Genomic DNA, 13,158 nt, shown 5'->3' on the forward strand with positions numbered 1-13,158 from the left:
GTTGCTAGGCCCCACTCTCTAGAACATTCATGCTGAGAGAAAAAAAAAAAAAAATTTATATATATATATATTTTCTTCCGAGCCACTTGATATTTTCAAGTTTGAGTTGACTATGCCAGCATTTTGGCTCTGTCCTCTAAGGCTTGGAACAGATTTGAGAATCTGTAGCAATGATTTTATTTTTTCTCTCTGTCAAATGGCATGTATTTCAATAGTTTCCTTTGAGTTCTAGATGGTTGCCCTACATTTGGTATGTGAGCTTGATATGCTGCCACAGGTTGGCACCCGCTTATGATAGTAGGCCTTCTTGAAAGCGGCCTCTATGTAAGTGCTGGTGAATCCTTTCCCCAGTGTTACTGAGTGCATCACCTGTTGGATTGCATACTCAGGGTAGCTAGATCGCTTTTTGAGAAAAGTTAGTATCTGTCAGCTCCCTTTTCAGTTATCTGTTTTTCAGCTATATTGCATATAACGGTGATTGTAGGCTAGACTGTTCAGCCTCCTTCTAGTTAGCAATAGTTTTATACTGCTGTGTAATAGATTTCAGTCTGCTCACATACTGTTTTTGGTTTTTACACTGCTTCAGGCCCTGCAGCATGTTTGTTTGAGGTAGCAGGCTCAACTAGCCTCCCTTAAGCCATGTTGGTTGTGTATGGTTCCCTTTAGTCACAGAACTTAGGGTACTTTGCCTGTTTGGAAAGTGTAGCCTAGCACAGGTAGCAGTTAGCTTCCCGTAGTTAATTGGGTTTGAGCTGGTTCCCTGTAGCTTGGTTCCCTGAAAATTCACGAACTGAAGCCACGTGTCATTGAATCGGCAGGCACCTTCAGGCCTCCTTTTTAGTTTACATGTTGGCACAGATTGTGTTTTTCTGTGCGGCTCTGGATGAGATGTCAGTAGTGAAACCTTACTGAGGTTTGGTTTAACCTATTGTTGCCTCTGAGTCGATTATTCTAGTTGAGCTAAGAGCCACCTAGCGCTTAGGCTGGATCTGTGTGCTCCTGGAAACGGCCACGAGACTTACGCCGTGTGTCCTGAAGGATGCTAAGCCTGCGGGCCGCCTTTATTGGACATACTGGTGTTTGTTTTGGGTGTATTTCTCTCTGAGAACTAGTCATATACACTTTCGCTGGCCAGGGGCCCAAGTGGTAGATTCAACCCCCTCTTTTGCGGGTTGTTTACCTGGCTTGGGACCTAAACACTACCACGAGCTGATGCCACGTGTTTGTTGAGGTTATAGGCCTTCCAGGCCTTCCTTAATACGTGTTGGCGTACGCTGTACTCCTCTTGTTTAAAGAGTAAAAAGTGTTTTCTACTGAGTACACTGCTTGTCGGATTGTGTTGGGTGGATTATTAAGGAGCACTGTGCAGCTTTCCCACGGCTGCCATGGAAGTTTTCTGTCTCTGTACGTTAGACAGGTGTTCAGAAAGGCGTTTTACTAAATCAGGTCGTTTCTGGAGTGTACTTCTGTTGTCATGTTGTAAATCCCTCCCGGGCCTCCATGATTATGTGCTCTTGGCATAGTCTACCTGTTAGGTGAGCTCTGCGCTTCCCCCTTGGGGTTGGTTTTGGTAATAGTGCTTAGCTCCCTAAGCTGGTTATGATGGTTAGGCCTTCATCAGGCCCCATCTTAAGAATCAGCCCTAGGCTGGTTTGTGCTCCCCTTTCAGGGTTTTCAGCACACAGCCTCCTCAGTGCGTTAATTAAGCACTGGGTAGATCCTAGGTGAGCGGATTATCTCCCCTCGATATGAGGGTTCATAGCATTCAGCTGAGTTCTGCTCTCCAGGATGCCCGTCTCTACGCGTGGGTCTGAGCTGGTTTCTGCCTTTCTGCAGTCACTCTTACCTATTTTCTTCTTCAAGAATGCATTCTAGAGGCTCTGTATTCAGACAGGGTTGGCCTGGACTAAGTCTGTTCCCATAGAAGACCAGGTCGGCCTCCCTGGTGGCAATGAGGGTGACCCCGTTCCCCTCAAGAGTGGCTGGCCGAGGTTCCCTTTGGTTCCTTGGCCACATTCCCTTAAAGGGACCACTTTTTCCCTCAGGAAAGTGGGTCCCGGACGCCTTAGCGATTTCTTTAGGCTCTATTTGTTGAAAGAAAAAGGTAGTAGTCTTTTGGAAGTTCAGCTTGGGCTGTTGGCCAAAGGGAATGCTGTCACTGACAGCCTGGTGTGACCCGAGGGGGAGTTGCTGGGCAGTTTGAGAACTGCCTTGAGGTCTTTGCCTCAGCCATATTTTTTGGCAGGCACTCTCCTTAATCATGGCGGCGTTGGTATATCGTTCCCCAAAGCGTGGCAACGCAGAGTTGAGTTCCCTTCGAAAGGGAACGTCTCAGGTTACGTATGTAACCATAGTTCCCTGAGAACAGGGAACGAGACTCTGCGTTCCTTTGCCATGCTTCAGGCGGCCTGCTGGGCAGTCCCTTCAAGACGATGGATAATGACTGCTCCCGCGGGCGCGCTTTTATACATCCGGGTCGCGCCCCTATGACGTCATAGGCTGTCGCCGGCCAATGAGCATTGGCGTTGTTGGATAGTTGGTTTTTCAGACACCGAGTCACGTGTAACGTTCCCCAAAGTGTGGCAACGCAGAGTCTCGTTCCCTGTTCTCAGGGAACTATGGTTACATACGTAACCTGAGACGTTTTGTAATGCTCAGAGTTGATCCGTTTCTTTTTTGTTGATTGTCAACATTGAGATTCATATGTCCAGTTGCTGCTGTAGATCAAACCTTTTTTTGCAAATGATGAGTTTAAAGATTTTTCATAATTGACTCAGCATTGCTTGATTTTTTTGCTGTAGTTGGTGGTAATGTAAAATTAAGGTGTATAAATATAACACATGATTGATGAGAGATTAGACACTGGATGAATTCTCTGAATCAAACATTACATGATTATGTCATAATCAAAACATAATTAACAACAACTGATCACTTTCTTGGCTTTTTTACCATAACAAATGTATCTTAAAGAACACACAGTTACATCAGCCAAATAAAAACTAAAGTCAAAAAGTCAAGGGACAAGAGCCCAACTAAAGCAAGCACTGATCTCCATCATGGTAATGTCAAATGAAACAATAAAACAACATCTAAACCTCTGTTAAATCTCAATAGGAACTTTGGTAGATGTTTAACAAATAAAGTCAAACTTGTTAGTAATAAGTAAAACTGGTAATGCTGCTTGTGGAGTAATCAGATCTTGAGAGATTTAATGTTTTATCGTCAGTTGGTTTCATTTAAGGCTGTGGCTGAAGTAGTTGTAGTTCTTGTGTTTCTGTTGGTCTCGTCTCTTTTTTTCTATTTTTGTTCTATCTCTTCCCTTCAGAGATTCTACTTGTTAATAGCAGGTGTTCATCAATGATGCTCAATCATCACTTAATTAATCACTGAATTATCTTATTAACTTCAACAGTGCTTCAGTGTTAGTCTGTGTGGACACATATAAGTGTTCATTAAACACTGGAGATTTTGTTGTGGGGTTTAAAGGTTTAAAGGTGTAAGATGAATAAGCACCCATAGTAAAACTTTTTTTTTTTTTTTTTACAGTAATAAACTGAAAATTAAGTTGCTGCAGAAAAATAAATAAAATAAATTAACTGCAGAAAAATTGTAATTTAACATGTAACAGAGTTGCCAGTAGATACCGTAATCATGAAAAAATAGCAATGTAATGAGTAGAGCTTGTGCTTCAGTCAGTGATGAGCTGAGAAAAACTGATGTTATGCTGCATGTTGCTTTATTTAAAGGCAGTAAGTGTGTAGTTGCTGATGCAGTGACAATCTCTTAGCTAATTTCAGTTGCACATGCTGTTAGCTAGCAGTTATCTGCAGGAGATTTAAGCTGACTTGATGTTTCTAGTTTTAATTATTTTGTTTAATTTGGTTATTTTTTTATCAATATTATTTCTAGTGGACTCAAATGAAATATTGTTCATGTAGTTATAAATAGTAGTTTATAAATTTAAATGGCAGTCAGCCAATTTAAGGCAGTTGATTTCTGCAAATGAAATTAGTTGACTCGAGTTTTAATTGAGTGCATGGCATTTTTACAGCAACATACTGTAATGTAGATTGTAACTGTAAAATTAACACTAAATTATTGCAATTTTTTTGCCAGTATATTACTGTAAATTCACAGGACAATTTTTTACACTGAATGGATGGATGGATGGATGTATGGAAGTGTATGTGTGTGTGTGCAATTATATAAATGTGTACCATGATTTCCACCGTGACTCCAGACTGACTGAGGGGTTTCAGGTTGGGTGTCAGAGAGAAAATCCTGTACTGAACTGCAAAAAAGGTCAAAGCAAAAACTGAAATACTTTGTTTGAAAGTTTTAATTGATTGTTTCATTATACGTATCTGAGACCCTTGCCATTCAGTGTGTTAAAAAATGACACCATAAATAACTTTTTACTAAGCATTACTAGCATTTTCCTATAGCTATGATAGCAACAAAATTCAATTGGTTTGTAACATTTTTATGACGGCATGGCTTATATTCCAACATATACATATGTTTTTTTTTTTTATTTAGCTTGAGATGACTTGAGGCAAAATGCAATTTATTATTTTAATCTTACCTGTGCTAGCAGGCGTGTAGATGGGCTTGTCTGTCTGTACAAATATATATCCAGACTGGAATGAGACCATGACCATTTTCTCCAGAGTGCTGGATTTAAATTGAGCTTGAAGAAACACATACTGCTTCTCCAGAGGATCATCAGAGAAGAAGTTCTGATCATCAGGAATCTAAAGAACAGAAAATTAATTAGACCTTTGCAAATTTGAAAAAAGAAAAAGATAGAAAAAAAAGATAATTTACAAACTAAATTGTACAAGTTTAGATGATAAATCACACAGATGAGCTCACACAAGCAAAAAAAAAAAAAAAAAACGCATCACCTTTATATCGGTAAGGATCTGGTAATTGTTGTCTGCCGTCAGTGTCACTGTTTTGGACAGAATTTCCTTGTCTTTCTTTGGGTGGTTCTTCACTGTGATCTTTACATCAAAAGCCCCTCCAGAATAATCCTGAGCCTCTACAAACACGTTCTCTGAGGAACCCACTCTCAGCAAATTAGGAGCTGACAGAACAAACCTGAGGAGATCAAGTCAGATCAAAAACAGATCTATAAGAAACTCTATGAGCAAACGGTGTGTTTAATACTCACAGCGGGTCACACAGTGTGAGGAGGGGTGAGGAGAGAAGAACAACAGTCAGCCACAGCAGCTTCACGTCCATCCTGTCTGTCTGTGTGTCTCTTCCTGTGAGCGTCTGTGAACCTGCAGCAGCTCACATTTATACCCGCCTCTGCGACCCTCAGAGTCCAAACTGCTATTTCTCTCTCTCTCTCTCTGACACCCCATGGTGATTAGGCAACACATTTGGGAAGGGGAGGATCTTGGAAAGATTTTTTTGCAGGATTTGCAAAATAAAAAAAAAACGCTCCAACAATTGCACTTAAAATATGTTTATTAGTATTTGTGTGTGAGGAAAACGTATTAAAAAATATTATGATGATGCTGTGTGCCTAAATATCATGCACATTTGTCACCTACCATTATTTATTTTTTAAACATGTTTACATATATCCCCTGCAAACTCAAACCAAAGAAACGACATACCCAGAATAATATGGTTGCAATTCATGAACCCTCTAAATATAGACATAATTGTCTCCCTTAAAAAAGATACTTGGTAGACTACATTTCAAAAGTCCCAAATAAAAATATTTATTAGGCAAAGTGTCAACTATGACATTATGTGTTCGTGAGTCTGAAAATGCACTTTACTCATGGTACTCTGAAAAAAGCATATTTCCATGTGCTCATCCTTTCTGCATAGAAAGCTGTAGAAACAGAGCTGTGGTCAAACTGTTGTGGAACTGAGTGAAGTTTTGTGCATCAGACAGTAGACTTATAAAGAGTTTGGATGTTTCTTAGCAGTGCATTTCGCATTTCCCGTAAATCGTTGTGCTTGGTGTGTAAATACAACCTTTGGTAAACTGGCAGCTGCTCTATTGATCTTTTAATGGTCGAAATGTGCCAAAGATGTAAGATGGACTGGAATGAAGTTTGTTGATGAATATGTTTTGCTCAAGATTTAACTTTTGTAACACTGGCAGGAACAAAACAGACGGCAGGGGTAGAGCGTATACGCAGGGTTTATTATAACAAACAAAAAATGAAGAACTAAGTAACACAAAGAGCTAAGGAAGATACAGAACAAAAGAATGCAGTCCATCTAAATGTAACAACAAACAATGACTTTCAATGTAACAAGTAACACAAGGTAAAAAAAAAAATGTAGTACCTGGATTAGTTTTCTGATCTCTTTATAAGGTTTTTGAAGCATCAAAGTGGTAGTTATAAAGGCAGTTAGTGGAAGGAAATCTGACAGAATTCTGTCATCAGAAATATCTTAATTTGTGTTCTGAAGATGAACAAAGGTCTTACGGGTGTGGGACAACATGAGGGTGAGTAAATGATGACAGAATTTTCATTTTGGGGTGAACTAGAGAAAATAGCACTTGCATTAAATTATCACTTTAATTCATTTACCCTGGTGCTATCCCAGATGTGCACAACTGCCTTTATTAAGCAGAACCAAAACAAACACACACACAAAATGAGATTTGTAGATGCTTATAATGAAAATAAAAGATTGCAATCATTTGGAAAGTCCAAATGTAATGAATGCACATCCTGATCAATTAATATCTTATGTAGCAAAACAACAAAGGAACAAATTGAGCTAAAAGAAAAAAAAAAAAGCTCTTCCTGTCTGCACTCAATTCATTGCATAGCTGTGTAACAAGTATGTTGGCATGTTGACTTATCAGAGCCCTGGTGAGAAGCACTAGTTTAAAATTGAGAATGTTTTACTTATTACTTACTTATTATTTAAGATTATATTAATTAAATTAACATTTTAATATTTCTTGTACATGTACATGAAATATTATATTAAATAACATGTACATGTACATGTATGTGTTTATAAATACAAAATCAATATACGCAGTACACACATATATTATGGGTAAACAAACTTTCTGGATGTGATTAATCATTAAACAGCGGTAGTTGAGTCACGTCAACAGGACTTCTCTCTAACCCTAACAATCCAACATGGAAAAAGTCCAGTTGACATGACTCAACTACCAGATTACTGTACCTGGATGATTGAGAATCTTCACAAACCAGCATTCTTCAAATCCACTTTAATCAACTTTTATTTTGAATTGTAGATCAAACTTTCAAAGGTGAAAAATCTGACAAAGAAACTTTTTTTTTTTTTTTTTTTTTTTTTTTTACATGAGTTTTTTGATCTAATGCCTGTACATAATTCTTTCTGTTGATGAAATGCTTTGTTAACCTGAACAATACAAGAGCTACCGGTCTCTCCATGCCAGGGGCCTGTTTCAGAAAGGAGGTTAAGTGAAAACTCTGAGTATGTTAACCCTGAAATGAGGGAAACTCTGGGTTTTCCATTTCAGAATGGGAAGTATGTCGAACCCCAGAAAGCAGGGTAAGTCAAGCCTGTTTCTGAAAGAGAGGTAACTTATACTCAGAGTGAGTTACATTAGTAACTTACTCTGTGAACCTAACCTGGTCAGGAGCAGGTTTTCTTCGGTAAACCCAGAGTTTCCTCCGGTCTTCACCCTCTTTTTAAAGTGTTAGTAATGTTTAAATAGTTTATTCATTCGTTCATGCTACCAAAAATGCTTTTCTTACTGAGTATTTTTTTGTCCTATTTCGAGTACAAATATCTAAAAATTCTTAAATCAAGATGGCTTTTGCATATAAGAAAATAATATAAGATATTTAGTCTTGTTTCCTGGGGGGATCTAAATTAAGTGCATTTTATTTAAGTAAAATTATCAATATCTGCCAGTGTGGTAATAAAAATTCTCTTAAAGGTGCCATCAAACATTTTTTCACAAGATGTAATATAAGTCTAAGGTGTCCCCTGAATGTGTCTGTGAAGTTTCAGCTCAAATTACCCCATAGATTTTTTTTTAAATTAATTTATCTATTTTGGGGCATAATTAGAAATGCGCCGATTCAGGGCTGCGGCCCCTTTAAATGCTCGCGCTCTGTTGGAGAGATTTATAAAGAATGAAGTTGTTTTTTTTTTTTTTATTACACAGACTGCAAGTGTTTATTAATGAAAATAATGACAGCTCTTGTCTCCATGAATACAGTAAGAAACGATGGAAACTTTAACCACATTTAACAGTACATTAGCAACATGCTAACGAAACATTTAGAAAGACAGCTTACAAATATCACTAAAAATATCATGATATCATGGATCATGTCAGTTATTATTGCTCCATCTGCCATTTTTTGCTATTGTTCTTGCTTGCTTACCTAGTCTGATGATTCAGCTGTGCACAGATCCAGACATTAATACTGGCTGCCCTTGTCTAATGCCTTGAACATGATATATGTAACATTGAACATTGCATATGCAAATATTGGGGTCATACATATTAATGAGCCCGACTGTTACGTGACAGTGGGTGTTATGTTGAGATTCGTTTGTTCTTCGGAGGTCTTTTAAACAAATGAGATTTATATAAGAAGGAGGAAACAATGGAGTTTGAGACTCACTGTATGTCATTTCCATGTACTGAACTCTTGTTATTCAACTATGCCAAGATAAATTAAATTTTTAATTCTAGGGCACCTTTAATGCAAACAGAAAACAATATTATTTGGAGTGTCTATTACTAAGTGCAAATTTACAGTAGCTCCGCCCACCAATGTCGGACCAGGTTAAAAGTAATGCACTTTCTTTAGGCTGCAGTGGTGCAGGCAGTAGCGTGTTGGGCATGGAGAACTAACTTGTGATGTGAATGACTGGGTTCAAATTTGCCTTCTGCCAAGCTTTCCCTTTTCCCATCACATATCACATCAGAAAGGCTTTTTTCAATAAAAATGAAGAACATGTTCTAAAAGTGGAAGTAAATTGCCTAACGAGTGTTTAATAATGATAAAATCTTTTACACTGTTATTATTGCATACTTTTAAATTATTATTTTTTTCTTCTTAGTTTTTTCATGTGGGATACCATGAAAATGAATATTAGTTCAATAACTTTCCGTTCTGCCAGTTTTCACTTTTGATATTATAACATAAATAAAAATGAATAAAAATTATAAAAATGAAACTTGCATTGACTCAGAAGAACGCTGACATCCTTTTGTCATGTGCTGTTGCCATGGTGAATCATAATATCGGAGCTCCATTGATGGCTTTTCATAGTCATGGTGCACACGCTTAATTCAGAGTCAACCTACTCTGAGTCGATTGAACTAACTCAATTCAACTGTTCTGAAACAGAAAACTCAGAGTTTCCCATTTCAGGGTGAGTCAACTCAGAGTTCAAGTTTTAACTCACAGTTGGTTGAACCTCCTTATTGAAATGGGCCCCAGGTCTATAAATACAAAAATACAAAATAAACACACACAGTACACACATATTATGTAAAAACAAACTTTTATTTTGGAAATGATTAATCATGATTAATTGTTAAACAGCCCTACAGAGAAGAATGCTAGTGTGAGTATGCAATGTGTATAGATGTAGCTACTTGAAACGTGACAATTGTTGTGTCTGAAATATGATCTGTGATCAGGATGGTCTTTGTTGTGGAGCCATGATGTGTGTTCTGTCCAGTCTCATGTCCATGCTCTGCTTCAAATCTGTCACAGAGGAGAAATCATCTGCCACCATTGCCGTCATGTAGTCATAGTCCTTAACCGCTCTGAACCTTGCTATAGGAGATTTTGAACTTAGGTTCACCAAAAGTCTCCCCATCTTTAAACACTGCCTATTTAAAATAGAACATATAAATATACATTAATTGAAAAGTTAGAGGAGCAGATTGCTATAAAATATTCTATAAAAGCTGTTATATTATCTTGTAAACTTAAAAATAGTCAGGAAGTTTGAGGATTCAGAGACACAAGAAGATGTAAAGTGAAGCTTTTAAAACAATTGTATAGGAAAAAGGTTCATTATTCAAAAGCTTTTCAAAAAGCTCAACAATGACCTTTTCTGGTGAAAAAGAGTTAAAGCACTGTGTCGCAAAATGTTTCACAACCGAGTCCCGACCAACCCAGGTGAAAAAAGTACACTTCCATAATGCACTTAAAGTGCTATATTTTCATGCAGTTAATATACTTAAGAACATCTAAGTGTACTCAACTGTGCTAATGAGACAAATTAAAGTCAAATTTAAGGCTTTTTAAGACCTGAAGAAATAAAAATTATGGCTGTTACCAATCAAATGAAATCATTATCAACAAAATCCATCTTTGCAATACAGAGGTGACACAGAATGAGAAGTGGCATTAATATATTTACACAGCATTTACAATAAATTTACATAAATTTAATTCAATATTTAAATATGGAATTATTTATATTTTAACTTTTTAATTATAATGTACTTTAAATATGAAACTAAACTGCCAGTAGGTGGCAGCAAGTTACTGTCATCCATCCATTCATTCATTCATTCATTCATTCAACCGATTTGTTCAAATGACTGATTCATTCAGGAAGGAAGCAAGTGACCGTCTTTATTGAATGGGTCATTTAATCATTAATTAAGTTGATTCGTTCAAAACGCGGATTCACTCTTGCTCGTGTGATATTGTACATCATATCATATTATATAAGTTAATAACAAAAAATCGTCTGCATAAATGCCCATGTATCTTAAATTTTGAGGGCATAGAACTGCATGCATAACATCACACTGAGTAAGACAAGTAAAGAAAACGCGGTACTTATTAAAAGAATCACCCTTTATTTAAATGTATGACTAAAAGGTTGGTGGTGTTGCCACCCTTCGCACTGACTGTAGCTAGGCAAATCCTGCAGAGTGTTTTCTTTGAAGCTGCAAAACTCCCATACTGCTGAGCTTACTTTATTCGGGTGTGGACAGATCCTCTCATTCTCCCTCTTGGACGACACTCTTCTCGGAATAGTTGCGTGACCTGCGTCTTCTTATTGTTTGACAAATGTCAGCATTAGGTGCAATACTGCCACCTGAGAGGTCAACCAGGTATTGGCACTGGAGTATTTACGTGTCATGATATCATAAGAGTCCAATTCATTTTAAACATTCTGGTTATCGCCAGTACCGTTATTTTGTCACACCCTAAATTAACATGATGTCAATATTTCACGCTTTGAATATCATGATTATCGTCAATACCGGTATACTGCGACACCCCTAGTTCATATTCATGGTGTCTCAATTTTCTACTAGAAATTTCAGTAAGAGACATCATTTAATTTATTTTAAGCCATACAGGTCTTGATACCCAGGGTTTCCTGTAATGTTATGAGTGATGAGAATACTTTTTGTGCACAAAAACATGTGGAATGACATGAGGATAAGTAATTAATGACAGAAACTTTATTTTTGGGTGAACTAACCCTTTAACATCACTAGCTGGATTGTAGTGCTTAAAAGGGAGAGCTGTGTCAATAGAACACTCACCTGTTCGCTGTTTGCATTGTTGTTATGATCCAGAGAAGCAAACATGCATGGACCATCACATCATATCCAAAATGTATTCTCTTTGGAAGGTATTTGAGGTACATTGAGTGGTACATCTAAAACAAATATTTAAAAATATTAAATTGAGTGTGAAAAATACTACTAAATTATTTTTAGATCTAACACTGTTTATAACTAAACATACATCTAGTGTTGTAGTGTGGATGCAATTCATCAAGTGGTCCAGGTCTTTCAAAAGTTGCTTGTCTTTAACTGTCCTCACCAGTGCTTTGTGGGCTTCAGATTCTGGACTTAACCAAAGCTTCCTTCTCTCGCTCAGTTCATCAAGGGGGCTCATGAGCACATCTGTGTTAATGTCTGTTACCTGGCCAGTCATGCCGGTTGGTAACATGGTGTATTACTGACACCCACTTCTCCTTCAGCACCTCTTTTCTTCAGTTATTCTGCGTGTTAACAGCAGGTGTTCATCATTAATGTTCAATCATCACTTAATTAATAGCTTAATTATCTCATTAACATTAACTCTGTTTAAGTGTTATTTTAACACTATTTAGAGAGGGACCAAATGTTCTCTGAGCAGAGCTGATTTAACTCTGGGGATTTTACTTTGTAGAAGTCTGTTGTAACCCATTCTGTGAATGTATGTATACACTTTTAGAAAGGATGTTTTAAAACTGACTCAAACTGTTTTAAGGAACATTATACCTTATAAAAATGTTCCTCTAACATCAAGAAAACTGGACGTTTGTAATGTTCTCAGAACCAACACTGAATATTTAGAGAACGTTCTTATAACAAAATTCTCTTAGCTGGGATATGGACTGGTGCACTGTACTTGGCTTCAATATCGACTGCTAGACTGTCATCATTCACATAGAAGAAGACTTTCTGTGGTCTCAAAGAGACCTCGAAGCTGACCAGGACTGCAAGTAGAAAAGGAAGAACCTGAGTTGATTACACAATACACCTATGATATTTGCAATCCAGTGTAATGTTGTTTCATAATAGCTCTCAAAGGACACCTACTGTATTTCTTGACTTCAAACTCACTGGAGAAGTTCATCTGTGGGCTGTTCTGGTGCCACGCCATAAGTTTCCACATCCCTGGGCTGATAAACATTTAAATGTCATTATTTGTCATTTTACAATCTTATTAAAAGCTAACTGGTACTTTCCACAAAAAGTGAACAAAAATTTTCAAAAAACGGTCAGTGAAAAAGTGCCTACTCTTCAGACAATTATATTATCATATGATATATTATATTTTAAATGAGGTTTGAAATTGATTTGGTCTACCTTCAAAATAAATATTCAACATATTGAACAGTCCTCAGTCTAACGGACATGAGATTAAAATAAAGGCAAAAAAGATGGAACACTTATTTGTACAGTAGTCTATTTTTTTGAAAAGTGCCAACAAATGCACATGGCAAAATTAGTTTTTTATTTTAAGTATTTACTTATTTACAATAGTTTAAAAGTACTCAAATAGAAGGCTCACACATACTCACATACCTAGCTAACATAATTTTGTTATAAGAACATTCTGTAAATATTCAGTGTTGATTCTGGGAACGTAAAAAATGTCCAGATTTCTTGACATT

General features: G+C 37.1%; 1 protein-coding gene across 1 annotated transcript in view; it reads right to left on the minus strand.

Moving 5' to 3' along the window:
* Positions 1-5,299, minus strand: part of LOC137031478 (complement C3-like) — a 52,648-nt gene extending 47,349 nt beyond the window's left edge. The window contains exons 1-4 of the mRNA XM_067402455.1: positions 5,180-5,299; positions 4,911-5,106; positions 4,589-4,757; positions 4,221-4,294 (exon numbers count right to left, since the gene is read on the minus strand). Coding sequence (XP_067258556.1) covers positions 4,221-4,294; positions 4,589-4,757; positions 4,911-5,106; positions 5,180-5,250 — 510 coding nt within the window. The 5' untranslated portion in view covers positions 5,251-5,299. The remainder of the gene's footprint in view (positions 1-4,220; positions 4,295-4,588; positions 4,758-4,910; positions 5,107-5,179) is intronic.
* Positions 5,300-13,158: the final 7,859 nt, after the last annotated feature.

Source organism: Chanodichthys erythropterus, chromosome 12, assembly GCF_024489055.1.
Source record: "Chanodichthys erythropterus isolate Z2021 chromosome 12, ASM2448905v1, whole genome shotgun sequence".
In the NCBI taxonomy this organism is placed as follows: Eukaryota; Metazoa; Chordata; class Actinopteri; order Cypriniformes; family Xenocyprididae; genus Chanodichthys; species Chanodichthys erythropterus.